Source organism: Cnephaeus nilssonii (assembly GCF_951640355.1).
Source record: "Cnephaeus nilssonii genome assembly, chromosome: 15".
Classification (NCBI taxonomy): domain Eukaryota; kingdom Metazoa; phylum Chordata; class Mammalia; order Chiroptera; family Vespertilionidae; genus Cnephaeus; species Cnephaeus nilssonii.
The window spans coordinates 48,493,024-48,517,515 of record NC_137086.1 but is presented as its reverse complement, the minus strand read 5'-3'; the positions used below and the strand labels follow the sequence as shown (position 1 = coordinate 48,517,515).

The 24,492-nt window shown below is 43.4% G+C and overlaps 2 protein-coding genes and 1 pseudogene across 3 annotated transcripts; 2 read left to right on the top strand and 1 right to left on the bottom strand.

Moving 5' to 3' along the window:
* Positions 1-526: 526 nt before the first annotated feature.
* Positions 527-2,676, top strand: LOC307111796 (lithostathine-like; the record flags this gene model as incomplete). Its single annotated transcript, XM_079791893.1, has 5 exons — positions 527-602; positions 1,162-1,277; positions 1,471-1,608; positions 2,200-2,326; positions 2,609-2,676. 5 exons carry the CDS (start codon positions 527-529, stop codon positions 2,674-2,676), a joined length of 525 nt encoding a protein of 174 aa, XP_079648019.1.
* A 6,053-nt stretch (positions 2,677-8,729) lies between these two features.
* On the top strand, positions 8,730-9,357 carry LOC307111615 (ribonuclease H2 subunit C-like; annotated as a pseudogene). The gene has a single exon. The product of its transcript is annotated as a ribonuclease H2 subunit C-like (transcript).
* Positions 9,358-15,620: 6,263 nt separating this feature from the next.
* Positions 15,621-24,115, bottom strand: LOC307111658 (lithostathine-like; the record flags this gene model as incomplete). The annotated part of the gene is made up of 5 exons (XM_079791643.1): positions 15,621-15,682; positions 22,291-22,417; positions 23,045-23,182; positions 23,376-23,491; positions 24,040-24,115. The coding sequence occupies 5 exons, from the start codon at positions 24,113-24,115 to the stop codon at positions 15,621-15,623; spliced, it is 519 nt and encodes a 172-aa protein (XP_079647769.1).
* Between the last annotated feature and the right edge of the window lie 377 nt (positions 24,116-24,492).

Here is a 24,492-nt window from a genome sequence, read left to right as displayed (position 1 = left end):
AGTGCATGCCTGCTAAGAGGAAAGAAACAACAGCTGTGGCAATTCCCAGCCATTGCAGGGAACAGTCTACTCCCCATGCCCCAAACTTCCTTGAACCAATGCCAAGCTCTTTCCCGCTATCCCTGTCCTGGATCCACATTCCTGTTATTCATTTCAGGCCCCTCCCTCAGATCCCCTTATAAAAGCCTAAGCTTTTCTGACTAGACCAACCACCCCAGATACCTGGAGAGGTAAGTGGAAGCTGAGAAAAGGTGAGAGCCATGGCAGGGGGCTACCTCACACATTTGGGAGAAGGCTAGAGGAGGATTTTGGGCTTCAAAAAAATAGGTCTCAGGGGAAATAAGGTGTACAGATTCTCCAATTATTTCCAGAATCACAGAAGGGTATAAATGTCACTAAGATCAATTTATTCCCAAGGGACTAACCAAAGGGAAAGACAGGAGGGAGAACAGTTTTTTTCTTAATGACCTTTCTCTGACCACATTTCTTTAATGATCTCTGATTGCTTCTTCAAGTTAGAGACACGATGCTGCCTCCCATGGCCCTGCCCAGAATGTCCTGGATGCTGCTCTCCTGCCTGATGCTCCTATCCCAGGTGCAAGGTGAGCTTTCTCTGCCTGTAGCACTGGGTTCCCTGTGAACACTTAGGCCAAGAAGACCAGGAAGCCTCCTGTGTGACCCATGTAGCAATGGTGAGGTAAAGCCTCACCAAGTGAAACTGCAATTCCTCCATCATCACTCCTTCCTTCAGGGAAACTCAGGGTGGGAGGAACCACAGTGGTCCTTTAACAATGGAGTAAGATGGTTTTCATTTTGTGAGTGGACTTTAATTTATATTGGCAGGTGAAGAGAGAAAGCATGAAGGGTCAGTGGTGAGATAAGCACAAGAATGAATAGAGGACCCAGTGTGAGAACAGTCAGCTCAGAGTGGGGGAAGTGTTGGACTTTTGAATAAAGGGGAAGAGTAGAACAGAAAGAGATGGTCCTTCATTTAATGAGGCTAGTCTGAGATCAAGCTATCCAGTGGTGAGGTAGGTAGTCAGGAGTTGGTGTCACTTCCCCAAGCACTTGCCTCACAGATACTCCCCAAGGTCACTTCCCAACACCCATTTACACTCTTCATTTCCCTCCATCCCTCTCCTTTATGCCCTTCCTCCCCAGGTGAAGATACCAAGGAGGAGTCTCTCCCAAAAATCAGCTGTCCCAGAGGCTCTTATGCCTTTGGCTCCTACTGCTATGCCTTGTTTAGGACACCAAAAACCTGGACTGATGCAGATGTGAGTAGTTGCATTTATAGTAAGAGGTGATAAGGGAAAGAACATTCGATGGGACAGAGGTCTGCATTCTCCAGAGTAACTTGGGGGTGAGAGTCAGCACCCTCATCTTTTGCACACACACCTCTTCTCTCCTACATTAGCTTCCCCCGCTGACATTTCAAGCTCCTTCTCAGTGTTTGCCTTTCCCACACAGTTGGCCTGCCAGAAGCGACCTTCAGGATTTCTTGTGTCTGTGCTAAGTGGAGCTGAGGCATCCTTCTTGGCCTCCCTGGTCAAGAAAAATTTGAACAACTGCAATTACATCTGGATTGGGCTCCATGATCCCACAGAGGTGTGATAACATCTCCTGTCTGTTACCTTTCTAGCTGCTATTGTTACCCAGGCCTACTCCCTGTCCCATGTGCCTCTGCAGGAATCTGAGCCATGGAGCTCAGAGATTCTAGGGTTTGTTTGGTGTAAAGGTAGGGCATTGAGCTGAGTTTTGTGGAAGATCCTAATTTCCAGTGGAAATTAATCCATCTCTTGTCAAGCTTTTTATAACATTTACACATGATGCCTTGTGATTTAATTTTCTGAGTTTACTGAATCTACACAGAGTTTGCTGAGATAAAAAGCATTTCCTCCTATAGAACAGATATTGTCTTTGAGGTTTAGAGGGTGATGGCAGATGCACTATTTATTGTCCAGCCAATAACATGTTACTCTCAGTGGAACCATTGGTGTTTGTGATTATGGCTTTGGAATTGGACAACAGGAGCAAGTCTTTAAGGAGAATTTCCCAGTGGAGAGCTCTGTGGCAACGTGTGAAATAATAGACAAAATTCCACACTGCTGAGGAGGGGATCAAGCATCCACCAGAGAGGGTTATGCAAAAATTCCAATAGCCATTCAACCTTACCTGGCTCTATTCTCTACTATCTAGGGCCTTGAGTCCAATGCAGGTGGATGGGAATGGAGTAATAATGACGTGATGGATTACTTTGCCTGGGAGAAAGACCCTGCCAGCATCTCAAACCCTGGCTATTGCGGGAGCTTGTCAGGAAGCTCAGGTAAGAGACAGAGGAGCTCCCTTTTTGCCAGCCTTTCCATCCCCTTTCCCCCTGTTTATGGATCTGAACTTCAGGGAATCCTTCTCAACTAGGAAAAGCAATGTTGGTTTGTCTTCTCCCATCTCCTCTCATCTCTCCTTTCTTTGGGTCTCCTTCTCCTCAAGTGGGACCTTGGTGGAGATGAGGGAAGGGTTTTGAATCCTAGGTCAGAGTCCAAGATGCCTTCCTGTTAGGTAACAAACTCCACCAGCTCCATTCACTTTAGTTTTTCTCTCTCTCCAGGATATCTGTTATGGAAAGATTATGACTGTAAAAAGGAGTTACCCTATGTCTGCAAGTTCAAAGGTTAGGTCAGGTGGGAGTCAATAACCTGAGTTTCATAAATAGTTCATCATGGACATGGGACCAAGTGAGAAGATTCACCCAAGAAGAGAATATTCTTCCCACACTTCAAACCTGACCACCAAATTCTGACCGTCCTTCCTCCCCATCCTCTTTTCAGGCTCTGCTCAGAATTACATAACTTGAATTTTATAAGAGAAATAATAAAAATTTAGTCTGTTATTACCTGTATTGTGTGCTGTATTCTCACTGACAGACAGAGAAGAAGAGGAAATCGGTGGGGGAGGAGACTTTGTGGGTCTATAGAGCAATGGTCCATAGAATTATTTCTGCCCAATTTCACCCCATCCCTGTAAAAATGACTACATATACACCCTACATTTGTGTTGAAGTGTGTCAGCCCTGTGCATGTAGGATCTAGGTGACATATGAAGACATTGCTCTCTCACAACTCTGCTGCTCACACGTTCCCAAAGGCCAGGTAGAATGACACAACCAGCCCCAGTACTTCCTATACTTATTAAGTGAAGCAACTGGTTTATTAATTTTTTTAAGTTCTTTTTAAATTAAAAAATTCTGAACTTAGCCCTGACTGGTTTGGCTCAGTGTATAGAGCATCGGCCTGCGGACTGAAGGGTCCCAGGTTCAATTCCGGTCAAGGGCATGTACCTTGGTTTCAGGAACACCCCCAGTAGGGAGTGTGCAGGAGGCAGCTGAATCAATGTTTCTCTCTCATAGATGTTTCTAACTCTATCCCTCTCCTTCTCCCTTCTTCTCTGTAAAAAATCAATAAAATATATTTTTTTAAAATTCTGATCTCTCATGAAACTACAATGAATAAATACAAAACTGGATAAAATATAATTAATTAAAATATATACCTTTTGTTATTACTTTACACAGATATAAAAATAATGTCAACTTGCTATAAAATTTTCTAATATCTTTTAATTTCTATACTTACCATGCCCTGGTTGGCTGGAAAACTGTTTGAGTGGGAGCAATGGTCCATAGAATTATGTGTTGCTTTGTTCCCAGAATAGACCCCAGCAGGTCCTCTATCTTTGGGCTTTAAAACATTCTGGCTTTGCCCAGCCGGGTGTGGCTCAGTGGTTGAGCATCGACCCAGGGTCCAAGAGGTCACCGGTTCAATTCCCGGTCAGGGCATATGCCCAGGTTGCATTCTCAGTCCCCAGTGGGGGGCGTGCAGGAGGCAGCCATTCAATGATTCTCTCTCAACGGTGATGTTTCTGTCTCTCTCTCCCTCTCCCTTCCTCTCTGAAATCAATAAAAATATATTAAACAACACTCTGACTTTGTCTCGCCAGTATAGCTCAGTGGTTGAGCACTAACCGATGAAGCAAGAGGTCCCCAATTTGATTCCCAGATTAGGGCACACGCCTGGGTTACTGGCTTAGTCCTCAGTAGGGAGCCTGCAGGAGGCAGTCAATCCATGTTTCTATCTCTCTGTCTCTGTCCCTCCCTCTATAGCTAAAAAACAACAAAAAAACCACACTCTGACTTCAATTAGGTTGGAATTGGGATGACTTCAATGTCTGGCAGGATTTTTTATTGATAATTTTTAAATGAAAAAAAAAATCCTACATAAGAAAAGCCTAATATGAGAAATGTCCAGTCATCCGGTTGGCTGTTCAACCAATCAAAGGGTAATATGCTAATGACTAGTGGCCTGGTGCACAAAATTTGTGCACAAAGCGGGGGGGGGGGGTGATGTCCCTCAGCCTGGCCTGCACCCTCTCCAATCTGGAAGCCCTCGGGGGATGTCCGACTGCCAGTTTAGGCCCAATCTGCAGTCGGACATCCCTCTCACAATCCGGGACCGTTGGCTCCTAACCGCTCACCTGCCTGCCTGCCTGATCATCCCTAACCACTCTGCCTGCCAGCCAGCTCACCCCTAACTACCCCCGCTGCCGGCCTTCTCACCCCCAACTGTCCCCCTTGCCAGCCTGATCACCCCCAACTACCCTCCCTTCCTGGCCTGATTGCCCCTAACCACCTCTGCATTAGCCCCACCACCATGGCTTTGTCCAGAAGGATGTCCAGAAGGTCACCCGAAAAGTCTCCCAGTCTAATTAGCATATTACCCTTTTATTAGTATAGATATGCTAAGGCTGCTCAACCGCTCACTATGACATGCACTGACCACCAGGGGGGGCAGATGCTCCAATCAGTAGGTTAGCTTGCTAGTGAGGTCTGGCCAATCAGGACTGAGTGAGATGGGCCGGACACTGGAGCCCTCCCGTGGTCCCTTCCCAGCTGGCCAACCTCCCACGTCCCTCCCTGGCCCCTGATCATGCACTGGTGGAGTCCCTCGTCCTGGCCTGCGCCCTCTTGCAATCCGGGACCTGTTGGGGGATATAAGAGAGCCTCTTTCAGTCAATCCCACAGGTCAGGCACTGGTGCACAAATTTGTGCACTGGGTCTCTAGTTTAATATAAAGTGCAATAAAAAAATCAAAATCTTTTAAAAATTAAAAATATAATTTTAAAAAACATTTATCTTACCTGAATGAAGGCAAGCCCGACTTTTTATGATTTGTATATTTCAAAACCACTATTCTGCTTTCCACCTTACCACTGGCCCTCCCTGCCCACATGCTTCTACTGTCGAAAAAAAATATATACCTGGACAGTTCCTTAATATGAAAAAGCAATATCCATATGAGGACACAAAAAAAGTTATTCATTTGGACCAAGAACAGTACAACAGTGTCATAAACAGGTATTGCTTCTCAAATAAGTAGATGCGATAAATGACAGCATCATTATTTTCATTGATGTTTGTTAAATTTATTTTGCGTTTTCTAAGACAGAATGCCTTGACTAAAAACCCACTTAGCATTTTTGCTAAAAACACTTTTCCATCAGTTTAAATAAATTATGGTTGGTTGATGCCATGGGCTTTTATTTTCTGCCCTGGTTAAGTTCATTAAATGGGTTAGAAATGTTCACAGTGATTGTGCTTGTGCCAGTTCCTGTTTTAGTTTGAGTTCTCCCTTTAATGGCAGGTGAGCCATCAAAGCTGTGGGGACCAGACCCTGCTCTTGGAGAACCACTGCATACGATAGGACACTTGTATTTGCAAGTAAGAAAGATCCCAATATAATTTGGTCTTAGAATAAAGGTACTTACTGGAATATATATATATATATTCCAGTAAGTACCTTTGGCTCACATGCCATTTATCCATGGTTCTCTTGTCTGAGTTCTCTTTTATCTGCATGCTTTATCTCTCTCCTGGTTTCCTTTTATAGCTCAAGATAGTTGCCAGCAACCGCTGGGTCTACGGATTCCTCATCAATATCAGAAGGAAAAATCCTGAGCTTTCCTTTTCTTAGACAAACCTGAGCAAATCTTGATGGCCAGGTGAATGTCATGAGTGGTGCTTGAAGTCTGAATTACTGCACATCTTTAAACCATTATTGGAGATCAGAGTACATACTATCCTGGTTGAGTCACATGAGTTATAAACTTAATAGGGTATTGTAGTGTAATATTATCAACTAAGCCTCAGGAAGGTTTACTCTTAGAAGGACAAAGGGAGTGGTTTTTTTTTTAGTGGAACATCTGGTTGCTATTAGGGAAAATAATAATTAAACCACACACACATTCAGATTGAGAATTAGAAGTACAGTACCCCCCCCCCTTTACCCACAGGGCATATATTCCAAGTCCCCCAGTGGATGCCTGAGACTGTAGATAGTACCAAACCCTGTAGATACTACATTAGTTTCCTATACATACATACCTATGATAAAGTTTAATTTATAAATTAGGGACTAACAACAATACAGATTGTTGTTATAAGAGGTTAACAACAATAACTAATAGTAAAATAGAACAATTATAAAAATATACTGTAATAAAAGTTACATAAATGTGACTATTCAGTGAAATTAGGGTTACTTCAACACAAGCACTGAGACATTGAGAAGGTGGACCTGATAACCAAGTTGGATACTCAAGTGGCTGGCGGACATGAGCACACAGCGTGGAGGCGCTGCACAAAGGGGTGCTTCCCATCCTGGGCTGGATGCTGTGGGATGGCATGAGATCTCATCACACTACTCAGTATGGGGTGCGATTTAAATTTTATGAATTGCTTATTTCTGGAATTTTGTATTTAATATTTTCAGATCATGGTTGACCATGGGTAACTGAAACCTTAGAAGGAGGAACTGTGAATAAAGAAAAGGGAAACTACTGTACAGAAAACTTGACTTTATAATAAATTTGGAGTAAAGGATATGAAAAATGATGGAAGCCTTCTCTTTTTATTTGTTTGGAAATCAGAAATTACCATATTACTACTCGAAGAAATAAAAATATAGGTATGTCCAGAGAGGGGCGTCATCCCAAATTTGGCAAACTTCAAGTCAAGAATCACTCACTTTCTTATAGTTAGTTTGCTATTGACACCGGACTTCATAAAATATCATCCTTCCAGTTTTTCTTGTACCTTTGGTTGTACTGTTTAGGTTCTTTTTGCCAACTTACATTGTGAATGGTCCTTTGTACTTTCCCTTTGCCCAGATAATTATGTGACTGCGGCACGGTTCTTCTCATCACTGTTCTCCTAGAATGTGGTAGACCCTATGATATTCAACTTACCTGGAACTACTACAACGTCACCTACTACCCATGTTCTGGGTCTATAAACCAACTGCCGCTGCTAAGCAACTTCTTAAAATGCCAAAAAATCATAACCAGGTTTTTGCTGCCAGCCATTTCCTGAGAAAGAAGTACTTTCTGACTCTCTTAAAATGAAAAAAAAAAAAAAAAAAATGAAACGTCATTGCAAACAATCATTAGAATTTTAAATAATTTATTTAAAATAATATTTATGTCCTGCCAGTGTGGCTTAGTTGGTTGGAGCATCATCCTGCACACCCAAAGGTCGCTGGTTCAATTCCAGGTCAGGGCGTATACCCAGGCTTTGGTTCAATCCCAGTCATGAGCGTATGGAAGGCAACCAACTGATGTTTCTCTCTCTCTCTCTCTCTCTCTCTCTCTCTCTCTCTCTTTCTTTCTCTTTCTCTCTCTCTCCCCCTTCCTCTCTCTAAAACTCAATAAACATATCCTTGGGTGAGGATTAAAAATTAAAAAATAATAATATTTACTTCTGTGTTTTCTAAAATTAAAATAATAAACATTCAACAAACTAGATATGTTTAATAAATTGCATTACAGCTATTGAATTGAATATTAACCATTATAAATTACGCTGAAATGTTTCACAGTTAAGTTATAAAATGTACATGTGGGAGGAGGAGGCAATAAAGGTCCACCTTTTTCATTCCCAACTTACTGTCCAGCTTGAGTGCCTTTGTCAGGGTGGATGGGGAAGTTTTATCATAAACAGGGTCTAAGAGAGAGGCAGAGCTCAAATCACAGCTGAGCAAGCAAGCAGAGCAAATAGGACACTGAGAGAGAACACAGGAGATGTGAGCTCAGAGAGAATCCCAGTGTGGGAAGGGGCTCTTTCTGGCAGAGGCTGGCATGGCCTAGCATAAGCCACCCTCCCCACAGTCTGTACCGGCTGTCCTTCAGGCCAAGGTGGAGTTTATGATTTTCTAGGTACAGGCAGGTGTCCAGCTCCCATGCCCCTGAGAGGCAGAGGGCATGAGAACCAGATCTTTTCATAGAGGCTATGGTCCAGAAGGGGATGAAGGAAACCAGGCCTGAGAAGAATGAAAGTATTTGGGGGGGAGATTCATCCTATCTAATAATAGCGTACCATGTAAATTACCATCACTCCGCTACGCCCACGATTGGGCGGCGGAGGCTGGGGGGCGGGACTCAGGGTGGCCTATCCGGCCATTGAGAGGCACGGATCCGCTGCCACTGAGGGGGGCTACGCTGCTGTTGAGAGGCCCCCCTGTGCCTCTCAACGGCCAGATCCGGGCCGCTGAGGGGGTCCCACCCCCTGTGCCTCTCAACAGCAGGGGAGACCCCCTCAGCGGCCGCGGATCATCAAAAGTGGGGGAGTGAGCTCTGGCCTCAGTCAGCGAGCCACGGAAACCACGGAAACCCGGCAGAGGATGGAGAGCAGCGACGAGGAAGACATGGAGAAGCACCGCATCCACCTACGCCCCGTCACTCTGCGCACACGCTGCACCTCCTGCCCTGTGAAGTCCGGGTTAACCGGCCGCCCCTGTGGGGCACTTTTTCAGCCCGGCCATCCGTCAGGGTCCCGATGGACTCCAAGTGTCGTTTCGGGGCCGCAGTCTGAGGGGCGAGGAGGTGGAGGTGCCGCCTGGCCTGCTGGGATACGTGATGGTGATGGAAGAGAAGTCGGTGGGGAAGCAGGACTTTTCAGCGGGATCCGACAAGGAGGAGCAGGAGCTGGTGGAACCCCCGGAGGCGCTGGAGCGGGACTTCGACCGCTTTATTCGTGCCTCCGCCAGTTTCAGCCGCTTCACCCTGTGGGGCCTGGAGAGCATCCCTGGCCCGGATGCCAAAGTGCGTGCGGCCCTGACCTGGCCCAGCCTCGCCGAAGCGATCCATAAACAGGTGCCGCAGGACTGAGAACCAGCGCTTGAAACTGGAAGCCACCGATCCCTTCACCAGCTCTCCACTTTGGATCCACTGAGTCCACCACCCCAATAAATGAGCTCTTTCACAGCAAAAACAAAAACAAAAACAAAAACAAAACAAAAGTGGGGGACCTGGGTGCCTGTCTGCTCCGGCACCAGGCCTTTCAGAAGCCTCCACCGAGCCGGAGGCTTCTGAAAGGCCTGGTGCACGAGTGGACAGGCACCCAGTTCCACCGTGAAAAGTGAAAGCGTGTAGGGGACCCTACACGTGCATGATTCAATCATGCACTGGGCCTCTAGTAGAAGAGAAAAGCAGAAAAGAGTAGACAGAACATTCCTTCTACTGACAGCCCATTTCACCTCTTGATTCTTTTCTCCCAAATAAATGAAAATGACCAGGACTTATCTATGTAGAATCTGGTGGTAACAGGTGAGGATGATAAAAAAAAATAATAATAATAATTCTTCCAATTGAATCCAACCATAAGTATTAACCAAAAATATAACTTTAGTATAACCATTTTACCTGTGAGTTTATACCACATTATTTAAAAATTTTAAAAAAATATGATTAAGTAGGTTTCTATTCCAACCTCACAATCAATTCTCTAAAACACATAAAACATTCATATATATAGGAAACTATCATGTTTAAATGGAATTTTTTTTAAATTTGACTTCCTGATTGGCAGACTATTAAAGAGTTTGTTAAAAGCTTTTCTTTATTTGTATGAGGTACTGTGACCCAATGATGCCTCTCCTTACACCAGCAACATCTATCCCCTTTGTTGACCCTTAGTATTCTTTTTAAAGAACACGTGATTCTGATATTTTATCAACTGTGTTTGAATGTAACTTGAGGCTCATCCCACTTGTTATTGTACTGAAAGATTTACGTGGAAATCTGGAGATGCATATGCAAAATTTTCTCATATAAACTTTGGCTGAAAAATGTTGCACTGAGGGATATACAAATACTATGGAGTTTGGTTAATTAAAAACCAAGAGGTTTTCTATTAAGAAACTGTTAACCAGAGATGCTATGTGCAGAATATGACTGTAATATCTTAGGTGCTACTCAGAATTTATCATGGGGAATGATGAAAGTTTTCTAGTTGTATAATGCTTTGGGTGTATTTATCCTTCAGTTCCATCCTTTCCAAGATTGTCAAATGTTCAGCATCTCTCTGCTGCCAGCTCTGCACAGACTGTTACTCTGACTCTTAAGCCCATACAAATCATATTTTTCTAAAAATCATTTACTCTCATAAGTGAAACAGGCCCTCTTGTTTTATTGAGGAAGAAGGGGATGTTCAAGGAAAATTTAAGAAACAATTCCACCCAATGGCAGGATCTGAGGGCAGGACAGCAGCGTCCCATCAGGGAGATACTTAGCAGATACTGAGAGGTGTTTTCACACAAGACACTGTGATCTTGATTGACCTTTAAGCGCGCTCAATAGAGAAAGAGCATCATGGGCTTTAAGGCTACTTGTTCGATGGTCAATGTTTAAATAAAAGACCGGTTTAGTAAATACAGTGACGTATCAGGGTGATACAGGCAGAGGACAGGTCAGGAAACTCATAGTAGGGTGTGGGAAACAGCCCATTGTCTTCACTAGCAGAGAAGTGTGGACAAGGATCCTGGAAGGCTGGTGAACCTTAAGCTCTGCCAATGGTCAGGGCTGTACACCCACTGTTTAGTCCAGACAATGGTAGCTGTAGCAACTTTCGCATCAGACAGTCATGTAAATCCTTACTGATAAGATTGTCTGCCTGTTAGTGGAAATTGCCTGCCTAAGGGCTATAAGTGGATCCCAAATTGAATAAAAGGATCGCAAAGCCAGAGCCCAAGTGGATTCCTTCCTCTTGAGCTGGGCTCCCGCCTGGACCACCAATATTTCTAAATTATCTCTTGTATTGTCTCTTTCATTTGTGTTCAGCCCCTCTTCCAGAGCCCAAACCCTGAACCACATGGGACATGGGGGGATATTCACAGTAAGGGAGGGTCAACAGCAGGAATCTGTAAGAAGTGGGTGTTCAGAGACAAAAGAAAGAACATCTTTACCTGAAAGAAGAAAAAGAGTAGAAGTATGATGTTGGACAAGCCAGTTATGTGAATTTCAAACTGCTTTTCCCACTGTCCAAGCAGAGTTTCTCCAGATGCTGTGTATCCGCTTCCCTTATCCTTGTGTCTCACAGATTGCCCTGTTATAGGTTCACACACTCTCGGCCCACCTTCTCTCCCTCCACCATCGTTTCCTTCCTGAGCTGCTCAGGGCCACGGGAACTAGGCACCTGCTTGATTCGGGGAAGGGCTAAGTCTGCCTTTGACTTGGACAGTTTGCCAAACTCTTTGCGGGCAGGAGGTCACATCTGTGACAATTCCCAGAGTGAACCAGGAGGTTCCTCCTGAGGTCACCATTTCCTTGTGTGAGTGTCCTCTGCCGGCCTCTGAGCTTCTGCCCTTGCCCTCCGCTTGTAATTCAAGCTCAAGGATTTAAAGAGGAGAAATCTAGAGGAAATGATCTGTTTCTGGGTTTGAGGAATTTACAACTTTTCTGGAGATCCCCTGCTTAAACAATAAATAAATTAAGCATCTGATGGCTTGATGGAGCATGCCTTTGTGCCTGTTCAAGGATCTAGAATTTGGAGGAGGGAAAGAGCATGGACATTGTTCTGTAACATTGTTCTGCCCTTTTCCTGATGCCTTTGTGTCTTTTATTTCCATGCACACACGCTGAGGCAAGAAAGGGAAATATGGAGGCACCGACTTACTGTCTGTCTATCCAGGTCTCCATCCAGATTTCAGTTGATCTGACCCCAGGGTTTGTTACCACAGGTGGGGTTTAAGATGGGGAAAAATACATGCACGTGCTCTTGCCCGCGCGCACACACACACACACACACACGTGATGTTGGTGCATATAAAAGACAAATTGTGGGTCAAAGAATTGGGTGTTTGATATCTTCCATTTATTCACCATTTAAGCTCTTCTTACCATGGCAAGGATGATTAATGATGGGTGGTTACTCAGTGAGTCACTCAGTCCTCAGAGATCTAGACATGCTAAGCACAAAGACACTAAAGAGAGGGAAATCAACAAGTCTTGTTAATATAAAAAAAAAAAAAATGATCCTGAAGCAAAACCCTTTTAGACTACATGGAGGGACCTGGAGATTATTATGCTAAGTGAAATAAGCCAATCAGAGAATAACAAATATCACATGATTTCACTTATATGTGGAATCTAATGAACAAAATAAACTGACACACAAAATAGATCCAGAGACATGGAATCATGTAACAGTCTGACCAATCTCAGAGGGAAGGGGTAGGGGAGGTGGGAAGAGATTAACCAAAAAACTTATATGCATATACCCACAACCCTTGGACATGGACAATAGTGTGGTGAAGGCCTGGGGAGGGGTTGGGAGCCTGGAGGAGAAGGTCAATGGGGAATAAAAAGGAGATATCTGTGATTTTTGAACAAAAATATAATTAAAAAATAAACTAAAAAAAAAAAAGATAAAAAAATAAAAAGACAAATTTCTGTGGTTATAAGCTCTTAAGAAGGTATAACTATTTTTAGTAAATGCAGAAATAAATTGGACTAATTAAACAAACATGAATCTTACAGTCAGAATAAAAATGTTAATACAGTTGTTTCTGTTTAAAATTCTCAGTCTTTAATAAATGTGCATGCTTTAATTTTTAAACTAAACTCACTTTCTTTACTTTTTAAAACAAATTCACTTTAACACAATGCAATGATTTTCAGAAGTCACTTGTTTGCATTCATTCCTAGTGAGAAGGCAAACCCCTATTTTGTAAAAACTGCTGTTTGGAATTTTCTGCTGTTTTTCTTAGACGGCCTCTTATTCTAAAAAAATTACCTTTGCTTTCTAGCCTGCTTTAGCCTGCTTGAATAATGAGGACCATAAACTTAGCTGTCTGACCTTGTAGATCAAGACTAGGTATGCCTATAATTTTTATAACTGTGTTTATTTTCAAAGACAGCAGCGAGATAACCACTAATTGCACAGAGGGCTGGCTCCTAAATAAAAAGGGAAGTTCTGCTTGTAGCTTTGCTTAGAATTTGAATTCATTTTCTCTAAGCCCACCACGGTGAATAAAGTGTATCTCCAAACTCCCCTGCATTGTTTGATTGTTCCGGATCTCTGTAACACTAGGAGCATGGCAAGAATTCGGGGGGGTGGGATGGCGGGGGGGCTGTCCTCTCCCTCTGATGCAGGGGGCTGTCCATAACATGCCTCTGGTGTCTGAGACAGGTGCCTGTCTCACTTCCAGGCCTGGATTCCTTTTGCCAGAGATGTGTTTTTTTAAAAAAATATTTTTATTGATTTTTAGAGCAAGAGGAAGGGAGAGGGAGAAATAAACATATATGTGAACGTGGAAATCAGTGGGCTGCCTCCTGCTCGGCCCCCCTCTTCTACCGGGGATGGAGCCCACAGCCTGGGCATGTGCCCTGACTAAGAATCTAACCAGCAACTTTTCAGTGTTCAGGATGATGCCCAACCAACTGAGCTACACTGGCCAGGGCCAGAGATGTTTCTATTTTTATTCCAAGAGAGGAAGGTTTTAATAGTTTGGGAAGAAGAAGAAAGAGAAAAATAATATGGAAGCACCAGAAACTTTATAGTAACATGAAGGAGCAAAGCATCCAATGGCTTCGGTTGGAGAGGAACCAGTCTGTTACCTGAGAGAATCTGTAGGTTTCCATACATCTTGGAAACTTGGCAGTTGGATGTGGATGTATTTAGATCTGGGAGCGAATAAGCAGCCAGAGTCCAATTTGCAACACTTTCAATTATTGCTCCTTCCCTTTTTGAGGACAGCTTACTTGGAACCTGGTGGTATCAGAATTTGTCAACTAGAAGCTGCCAGAAGTCAGCTACCAGATGTTCTCACTTCATTCAAAATCCAGCCACTAGAATCTCCTGCAAAGATCTCCCACTCCTCTCTCTTGGGGAGCATTCCAGAGTTTTCCAAGGAAGAGCTGGCACTGCTGGCATGAACAAACAGATGGAATATATGGTCTGCAGAGCTCAGATTATGTTTGCAGACGGGGTCGGGGGTGGTGGGGTGGAAGGGGTTGGGAGTGCCAAAATCTAAGTGGTGACACCACTTTTAGTGAATTGTCAGCATGTCCATATTTAATTAGCAGTTTCTGTAAATCACAAGCATATGCTTTGTTACTTTTGTTTTAATAGTAAGCTATTATGTTCGTTAGTGAAATCTTATCTATTCTCTGAGTGAGTTTTGCTTATAATCAGCAGTTCAGTGGCACATGTCATGCCCAGCATTTTCTGCACATGCCCCATCACCCCCTCCCTCTATCACTGATTGGGGTTACCAGCTGGGACCATGGTTCTTCTCTTTGATGCAGAAAAGATGTTAAGGCCAATGAAAATGAAAGTAAAGCAAAGTGGTGTTTACTGAAGACAGATTCCAAATGAGGAGGAGTGGGCCAATAGAGAGAGACGATGGCCCCTAACTCCTGGGTTATATTGAGAAGGAAAACCCCTATTTTGTAAAACTACTGTTTGGAATTCTCTGCTGTTGTTTTAGACAGACTCTTCTTCTAAAAAAAACAAAACACAAAAAGCAAAAAACTTTGCTTTAGCCTATTTGAATAATGAGAAAGATAAACTTAGCTGCCTGACTTTGTAGGCCAGACACTAGATATGCCCATACTCTCAATGCCATGCCAGGTGTACTTTTAATTGGATAGAACTGTGTTGTTTTCAAGGCCAGCAGCGAGATAACCACTAAATGCACATAGGGCTGGCTCTTTAATAAAAAGGGAAGTTCTGCTTATACCTTTGCTTAGAATTTGAATTCATTTTCTCTAAGCCCACGGCGGTGAATAAAGTAAGTCTCTCCGAACTCTCCTCCTGCATTGTTTGATTGATCAGAATCTCTGTAACAATATGGTTTAACAGAGGGATTTTCTGGGTGGAAACCATCATCTGCATTCTGGGATGATGGACAGAAAAAGGTCATATAACTCTATTTATAACTATTTCTTTTGGGCATGCCCTTACCCATAATGCATCCACGGGGTGGGGGTGGGGCGGGGAGTGTGTCAAAACCAAAATGCAAATTTTATTATAATTAGTCCAGGACCTTAGTAAGGTCACATTGAGGTCATGTTGTCTTCCTCTGACTTTGCACCAAGAACTGGCTGGTTCTGAACACAGGAGGTCTGCTGGCTGCTGGGCTGCCCATAGAGAGGTAGTCTGAAGGCAATGTTGGTCCAGCCCCTGTTCAGGACCCCAGGGCAGATCCCAACCCAGCTGCTCTATGTCTTCCTACCTCACATCTCAACCTCCCTGCCTCTTGCTATCCTGCAAGTGGGCATCATGAAAAGGTTCATGCAGATTCTGCTGTGAACTCCGATATGGGAATGAAGTAGGAAAATGGGCCGGAGAAGGCTGTGAGACCAAAAGAATTTAACACATATTTAGAATCAGGGACATGCCCAGTTCAATTCTGGTAAGAAAGGCAGCGGAGGGCTAGAGGCTTGCAATGGAGTGATTAGCCAAGAGAAATCTGAAAGCCAAATCCAGACAGAGGTAGAGAATAGACCAAGCATGCCATTAGCAAGAATACAGCCTGGTATTGAATTAAAAGGTTTTGGAGGTAGGTGCTCCTTGTCTGTGCTTCTGAAGCAGGAATTTTAGGGGGACATAGGCAAACTTAGGGATTTTTTAGAATTGGGGTCCATGGAAAGGGTGGGGCTGCAGACTGGGAGAAGGTACATTTCCATAACACAAGGAAGCCAGGTGCAGTTACATCTCCATAAGACAAGGAGGAAGCAATAGGTATATTTACATTAGACAAAGGAACTGGAAGTAGCCAAGAAAGGTCTATATTTACAAAATAAAGAGAAGGAAGCCCTTCATTCAGAAGGAGAGGAAGAAAGCCCAAAGGGAATGGGAAAACAATAAGGATGTGTGTGGTGGGAGTGGTTGGAGAACCTCACATGTCCCATGTGAGGTTCAACTCTTGAGCCCAGAAGTTATTATGGTAACTAGTCTAAGGGAATAGTGACCAATCAGAAGGGATATCAAGGCACCAGGATCTGCAGCCTTTATAAGCCATAGGGAAAGGGAACTCAGTGGGACTCTTCCCCCTCCCCAAGTGGGAGTCAGTTCAGGGACCCTTCTCCCCCTTCCTACTTGGGAGTCCATTCTGTGGGACTCTTCCCCCTCCCCACATGGGAGTCTGTACTTGTTCTTCAATAAATCTCCACCTTTGCTATACCACATTTCTGTCCGTGGATTCATTCTTCGATTCCGGCGGACAAAGAATCTGGGTTCCAGTCCAAAAATTCGGTATCACTTCTTAGATTGTCAGTATCTCACCAACATGTGACTACCCAATGAGGTAACATCGCCAGGTCACTGAGACGAAGCTCCCATCCACTGACTTTCTGGAACCCAACTTCTTATAATGTCCCCTCCTTCTGTCACTCAGAATTCTCAGGGGATGCATGCATGCTCCACAGAACCTGCTGGCATTGCTTACTTCTGAAATGGAAATTTTGGACTGGAACCCGGATTCTTTGTCTGCCAGAGTTGAAGAATGAATCCACGGACAGAAGATGGTATAGCAAAGGTGGAGATTTATTGAAGAACAAGTACAGGCTTCCACATCGGGAGGGGGAAGAGTCCCACTGAGTTCTTTTTCCCTATGGCTTATAAAGGCTGCAGATCCTGGTGCCTTGATATCCCCTCTGATTGGTCACTATTCCCTTAGACTGGTTACTATAGTAACTCCTGAACTCAAAGGTCAAACACCACATGGGACATGTGATGCCCTCCTCCCTCTTTGTTCTTTTCTTTCTGGCTTTCTTCTTTTTTATTTTGTAAATATAGACCCGTTTGGCCATTTCCAGTTCCCATGTCTTATGTAAATGCAACTGTTGCTGCTCCCTGCACCTGACTTCCTTGTGTTGTGGCGATGTACCTGTTGCTGCTCCCTTGTCTTATGGAGATGTAACTGCACCTGGCTTCCTTGTGTTATGGAGATGTACCTTCTTCCAATCTGTAGCCCTGTGTTTTTCCATGGACCCCAATTCTAAAATTACTGTTTCACTTCCTCGGCCATTTGCATATGTGTCACATTTACTGTTTGCTCTGCCATGAGAGGGACCACCTCTAGACCTGGTCCCTGGTTGCTACTGTCATCTACCGTGTGGCTACATGACAATCAGCAGAGACCTCTTTTTAAATGCTCCCAGTAATAGCTGGGACCAGGCTATATTTAGGAGACCTTATGAATAGGTGAGAAGAGCAGACACTAAAGATGAATTACACTGAGATATGGTAATACTTTCAACAATAAAGATAAATTTAAAATAATTGCACTGAGATATGGACACTCTTCTATTTGACAAGCCCAGACCAGAACTTATCCCCAAAGGATGCTAACCTGCTTGGTCTACAGCCTTCTACAGCTCATGAATCAGGAGTCAGTTTGTCTCACCAAAAGTTAGTACACCAGAATAATGCTTTGCAAACTTTACTACACATTTAAATCACCTGGAAATCTTGTTTAAATGAACACGATTCAATTCCTTGAACCTAAAATTCTGTATTTCTAACAAACTTCTAAGTGATGCTGAGAAGACTGTATTTAGAATGTCAAAGCCTGGAGCATGCCCTTCTTGCTAAGAATTTAAGGTCAAATGCTATGAGAACTGGAGAGAAGAAGGAAATTATTTTCTGTTGTGGATAAAAAATAAAAAAAAAGCCACATGCTAACTTGACCAGCTCAGGGAAGGCCTGCATGGCAGTTTTGCAAACTCAAAGACCTAAAGTAATCACAAAGGATGGTCTAAAATTAAAAATTTAACTAAAAGCAGTTTGGAGTGGGTAGTCACATCCTAGACCAGTATTTTTCCTGACAAAGATCAACTCAATCTTTACTGAACCTAATGACTTTCTGTCTCTAAGATAACATACCTGTGGAATGTCAGGGTAACTTGTAAGTTCCCTTTTTCCGGACCCCTCAGGGCCCCAAAAAGGCACCAGGGTGGAGACCACAAATTCCCTCATTGTAACTGTTATCCTGTTAATTGTTAACTATCCTGTACCCACCTAAATAAAAGAAGCATGTGTCCATCATTTCACTTTTTATCCAATCCCAGAGGTTCCCCGCCTCCCTTTGAATGACCCAGTGCTGAACTCTCTGTTACATACTGTGTATTTTCACTTGCAAGATTTGCTCCTCTGTTTTCTGCTATGTGCTACTGTAAGCAGATATTTAATCTTAGAGGATGTAGGGATAGATTAAACTTTTTCCTAATGTCTTTTTCCAACCATTTCTGCTTTTAGAAGCAGCCAGCTCATGCTTCTAATTTTCCCTAGTCTAGTGCAGCTAGACTCTGGGCTGGGCCAACTCTCCCTCTAGTGGCCACTTGTTTAATCTTCCTACAGTTACCTAAAAGATAAAGGCCAGTGATTTTCAACTTTTTTCATCAGATGGCACACAAAAATTCATTACTAAAACTCTGTGGCACACCAAAAATATGTTATATTTTTTATTGATCTAACAAAAATTAGATATAATTTTGATTTATTCACACTGGACAGCTATCATTGTGATGGCTGTTGTCATTTTCTTATTTGACATTCTAAGGAAAAAAAGGTCAATGCCCCTGACTAAATAGTCAGGTGTTGCATGTTTTAAAATTTCTTGCAGCACCACCAGGTGCCATGGCACACCGGTTGAAAATCACCACTTTAGGCTAGTGTCATTCAAAACTTGGACTGCTTTTTATAATAAAAACTATCTTTTAAATCTCAACTCTGTTCACATACACATATATAACTAAAATAAAAGTTTCAAAAATAGTATTTTCTGTCTTTGTGCAATATTCTGTGGACTTTTCTATTCTGGTCTCCTTTCATTTATGTTAGCTTAACCACTAAGTGGATTTAATAATTTCAAGCACCAGTAATTTGCAACTCATTAGACTACTATTAAAACTGAATTTATCTTGCAATCTATTAATAGGTATTTCTCTCAAATACACACACACACACACACACACACACACACACACACCTGTAACCAAATGCCTGACAAGCTGCCCACCCTATTCCTTTATTTTATTTTCATACATTTGCTTACAAAGACTTGGAAAATCCCTGCAGTAAGGAAACCTGCTTCACTTTGCATAACTTAGTGTTTTCTTAATCTAACTATTGAATGAGTATTCCCAAAGTATACATAAGCAACAAAATTAAACAGTCTATGAGTAGCTCATGAAATGAGTATTCCAAGGAATGAGATTTTGGGTAATTCTGCTTTAATCTGAGGAAGAAATCCACAAACAAATCCAAGTACCAAATGCACAAAAAATGTAGCAGAGATCTGAGGGGCTGGTGTGCAGTGACCCCCTGAGGTGCAATTTAAAAAGCATAGAGGATAAATGGATAAATCTGGTGTCCAATTTTGAGTTCACAATATATGCCCCTTTTCATGTTCTGTTGAAATCAGCTTGCAAACATTTTGTTGAGGATCCTTACTACTATAATTATCAGGGACATTATCCTGCAGTTTTCTTTTCCTGGGGCGTCTTTTTCTGGACACATTTCAAAATGGTTACTTTTCTCTTCATCACAAGAATCTGGTGGGGTTCCAGAATTAAAACCCATGGAAGAGTGGCAACCTCCCTAAGACTGCAGTTTCGCACAGTCCACACTCAGCATCCCACAATGTGTCACAATCTATAATAATAAAAGTGTACTTGTTCATTGAGGATATAGTTAACCTTTTGAGTTCACAATATATTAATCTTTTGAGTTCACAAAAATTAGAGGATAAATGGATAAATCTGGTGTCGTGGTAGGAAATTTGGAGGTCAAGAGGGAAGAACTCTGTTCAAACTAAAAGGGGTGAATCACCAAGTGACAGTCAGGACATTCGAAAATAGGGTCCCTCAGTTCAGGAAAAAAAAATTGCCTAGTTCATTGGCTCACAGGGACTGGCAGAATAACAACAGGCTAAATACAGAGTTCTCAAAACAGCTGAAGAGTGCATACATGCTATGAAAGTGGTGAGAGCAATAGTCAGCTGGACAAGTCCTGGAAGTCTGCAGGACAGGGCAAGATCAGAAGCACATATGGTACCTGGGCAACATGGCAGTATCCGAGGAAGAGAGTCTATGTCAGAAAAGAAGCCAAGGTCAGAATAAGACAGTTAAGTCTTATTCACTGCAGTGAAATTCTGTTAGGGTGCCTTCCTGCCCCCCCTTTTTCTAATAACTGGGTCTCATCCTCAGGTCCTACTCAAGAGGTTAGTGTAGCTCCCATAATAATACCATGTGACTCCTAATATTCCTTACCCCGGCTGATTGACCTGGGACTGGGATGAATACCCAGTTCTAGCTAGAATACTCAGATTTTCTCCAGAAAATGTACTTGTTCATTGAGGATATAGTTAATCTTTTGAGTTCACAATATATGCCCCTTTTCATGTTCTGTTGAAATCAGCTTGCAAACATTTTGTTGAGGATCCTTACTACTATAATTATCAGGGACATTATCCTGCAGTTTTCTTTTCCTGGGGCGTCTTTTTCTGGACACATTTCAAAATGGTTACTTTTCTCTTCATCACAAGAATCTGGTGGGGTTCCAGAATTAAAACCCATGGAAGAGTGGCAACCTCCCTAAGACTGAAGTTTCGCACTCTCAAACCCCAGTCCACACTCAGCATCCCACAATGTGTCACAATCTATAATAATAAAAGTGTAATATGCTAGTTAGACCAGAGGACCTTCTAGACTAAGACAGGGCTGCAAGGGAAGCTGGTGCTGGCAGCCGGGGGAAGCCTACTCTTGCATGAATTTCATGCATTGGGCCTCCAGTTACCATGTAATGTTCCTAAGAGTTCAAGGCTCCAGCAGCTCCTGCTCCGGGCAGAAATGACAAGGGCCCTGCCCTCTGGAGCCTCTGCAGGCATCAGGGTGAGGAGCCCAGGAAAAGTTGTTGGTTTTCAAATAGTTCAGACTTTTTCTTGTTTTAAGGAAGAGTAACAACTTTTAATGATCTCTACACTTCAGCACTGTTACCAGAGTCCAAGTGATTAATACTTTACTGTATTTTATGAAAGTTATGGTCCAAGGTAGATTGCAAATTAAAGAAAAAAAAAATCAGCCCTCTGGCAAGTTATTTCAGAACTGCTGTTATAATAGCACCAGAGGCTAACAGTCACCCCACAGATACTGCTGGTGTCACACCATCAGGAGGACGGTGCAGTAGAGTGTGTGGAGCCCAATGATTTGTCTGCACACAACCTAAATCCTATGTGAGCAGTGCCTTCATACTCATCACAGATTCACTGTGGGGATGTACATTAATCATTGTCCCAGGGGCCTGAATGAAATGAAACAAAGGCAACACTTAGATTTTTCCTCACACCCAATAATTCCTCAGTCTTGCTATGAGACTGGAACACAAAGGCACACAAGTATTAAGTAAAACATTTATTGTTACTCTCTGAGACCTCAGGCTATTGGGGTCTCAGAGAGTAAAGCTTGAAATTAAGGGGAGGAGGAGGGAAGGTCAAAAAAGAAGAGGTCAGGTTTGAGGGTGTGGGGAAAATATTCCTTTCCGGGATGGGTCTTCATGTGGTTCCACGATCAGCTGCATCCCAACTCAGGCAGCTGACTCCCACCTGACTTAACCCTTGAACTTACAGACATATGGTAACTTATCATTACATTTATAATCTTGCCATAACAGATATCCTGGAGAGAGAGAAGAGATAAAGTGAATGGGGCTGGTGGAGCTTATGACACAAAGGAGAGGCATCCCAGACTCTGGCCTAGGGTTCAAAGCCCTGCCCTCATCGTCACCAGGGACCCACTCCAGGGGAAGGAGACTCAAAGGAAGGAGAGATGAGAGCAGATGGGAAAAGACAAACCTACATTGCCTTTCCTAGTTGAGGAGGATTCCCTGAAGTTCAGACCCAGAAGTGGAAGATGAAGGGATAGAAAGGCTGGCAAGAAGGGAGCTCCTTTGTCTCTTACCTGAGTTTTGAGACAGGCTCCCACAATGGCCAGGGTTTGGGATGCTGGCGGGGTCTTTCTCCCAGGCAAAGTAATTCATCACATCTCTATTACTCCACTCCCATCCACCTGCATTGGGCTCAAGGCCCTGGAGAGTAGAGAATGGCGCCAGGTAAGGTTGAATGTCTATTGGAATTTTTGCATAGCCCTCTCTGGTGGATGTTTGATCCCCTCCTCAGCCGGCTGGCATTTGGTCTGCTATTCCAGATGTTGCCACAGAGCTCTCCACTGGGAAATTCTCCCTAACAACTTGCTCCTACTGAAAAATCTCAAAGCCATAATCACAAACACCAATGGTGCCACTAAGAGTAACATGTTATTGGCTGGACAATAATGGGTGCATTTGTAATTACCCTTTGAACCTCAAAGATAATGTCTATTCTATAGGGGAAAATGCATCTTATTTTCATTTAGGATTCCATCAGGACACTATGTGTAGACTCAGTAAACTCAGAGAACTGAATTACAAAGCTTCATGTGCCAATGTTGTAAAAAGTTTCATAAGAGATAGATTATTTTCAACTGGAAATTATGATCCTCCACAAAACTTAGCTCTTCACTTGGCCTCAAGGTCCTACCTTTACCCCAAATAAGCCCTGGAATCTCTGAGCTCCAGGGCTCTCTATCATATTTCCCGCAGAGGCACATGGGAGAAGGAGTAGGCCTGGGTAACAACTGCAGCTAGAAAGGTAACAGATAGGAGATGTTATCACACCTCTGTGGGATCATGGAGCCCAATCCAGACGTAATCGCAGGTGTTCAAATTTTTCTTAACCAGAGAGGCCAAGAAGGATGCCTCAGCTCCACTGAGTACAGATGCAAGAAATCCTGAAAATCGCTTCTGGCAGGCCAACTGTGTGGGGAAGAAAGACACTGAGGAGGAGCTTGAAATGTCAGCAGGGGAAGCTAATGTAGGAGAGAAGAGGTGTGTGTGCAAAAGACGAGGGTGCTGACTCTCACCCCCAAGAAACTCTGGAGAATGCAGACCTCTGTCACATCTAATGTTCTTTCCCTTATCACTTCTTACTATAAATGAATCTACTCACATCTGCATCAGTCCAGGTTTTTGGTGTCCTAAACAAGGCATAGCAGTAGGAGCTAAAGGCATAAGAGCCTCTGGGACAGCTGATTTTTGGGAGAGACTCCTCCTTAGTATCTTCACCTGGGGAGGAAGAGCATAAAAGAGAGGGATGGAGGGAAATGAAGAGTGTAAATGGGTGTTGGGAAGTGACCTTGGGGAGTATCTGTGAGGCAAGTGCTTGGGGAAGTGACACCAACTCCTGACTACCTCACCACTGGATAGCTTGCTCTCAGACTAGCCTCATTAAATGAAGGACCATCCCCTTTTGTTCTACTCTTCCCCTTTATTCAAAAGTCCAACACTTCCCCCACTCTGAGCTGACTGTTCTCACACTGGGTCCTCTATTCATTCTTGTGCTTATCTCACCAATTACCCTTCATGCTTTCTCTCTTCACCTGTCAATATAAATTAAGTTCACTCACAAAATGAAAATAGCCTTTGTTAAAGGACCACTGTGGTGCCTCCCACCCTGAGTTGCCCTGAAGGAAGGAGTGATGATGGAGAAATTGCAGTTTCACTTGGTGAGGCTTTACCTCACCATTGCCACATGGGTCACACAGGAGGCTTCCTGGTCTTCTTGGTTCTGAGCATTCACTGGAAACCAAGTGCTACAGGCAGAGAAAACTCACCTTGCACCTGAGATAGGAGCGTCAGGCAGGACAGCAGCATCCAGGACATTCTGGGCAGGGCCATGGGAGGCAGCATCGTGTCTCTAACTTGAAGAAGCAATCAGAGATCATTAATGAAGTATGATCCGAGAGAGGTCAATCAGAGAACACTCTGTTCTCCATCTTGTCTTTCTTTTGGCTAGTTCCCTATGAGTAAATTGAACTTGAAGACATCATTCCCTATGTGATTCTGGAAATAATTGGGGAATCTGTATACCCTCCTTCCCTTGAGACCAATGTTTGTTGAAGCCTAGAATCCTCCCTCCCCCAAATGTGTGAGGTGAACCCCTGCCATGGCTCTCACCTCTCTCAGCTCCCACTTACCTCTCCAGGTATCTGGGATGGTTGGTCAAGTCAGAAAAGACTAGGCTTTTATAAGGGGATCTGAGGGTGGGGCCCTGAAAGGAATAACAA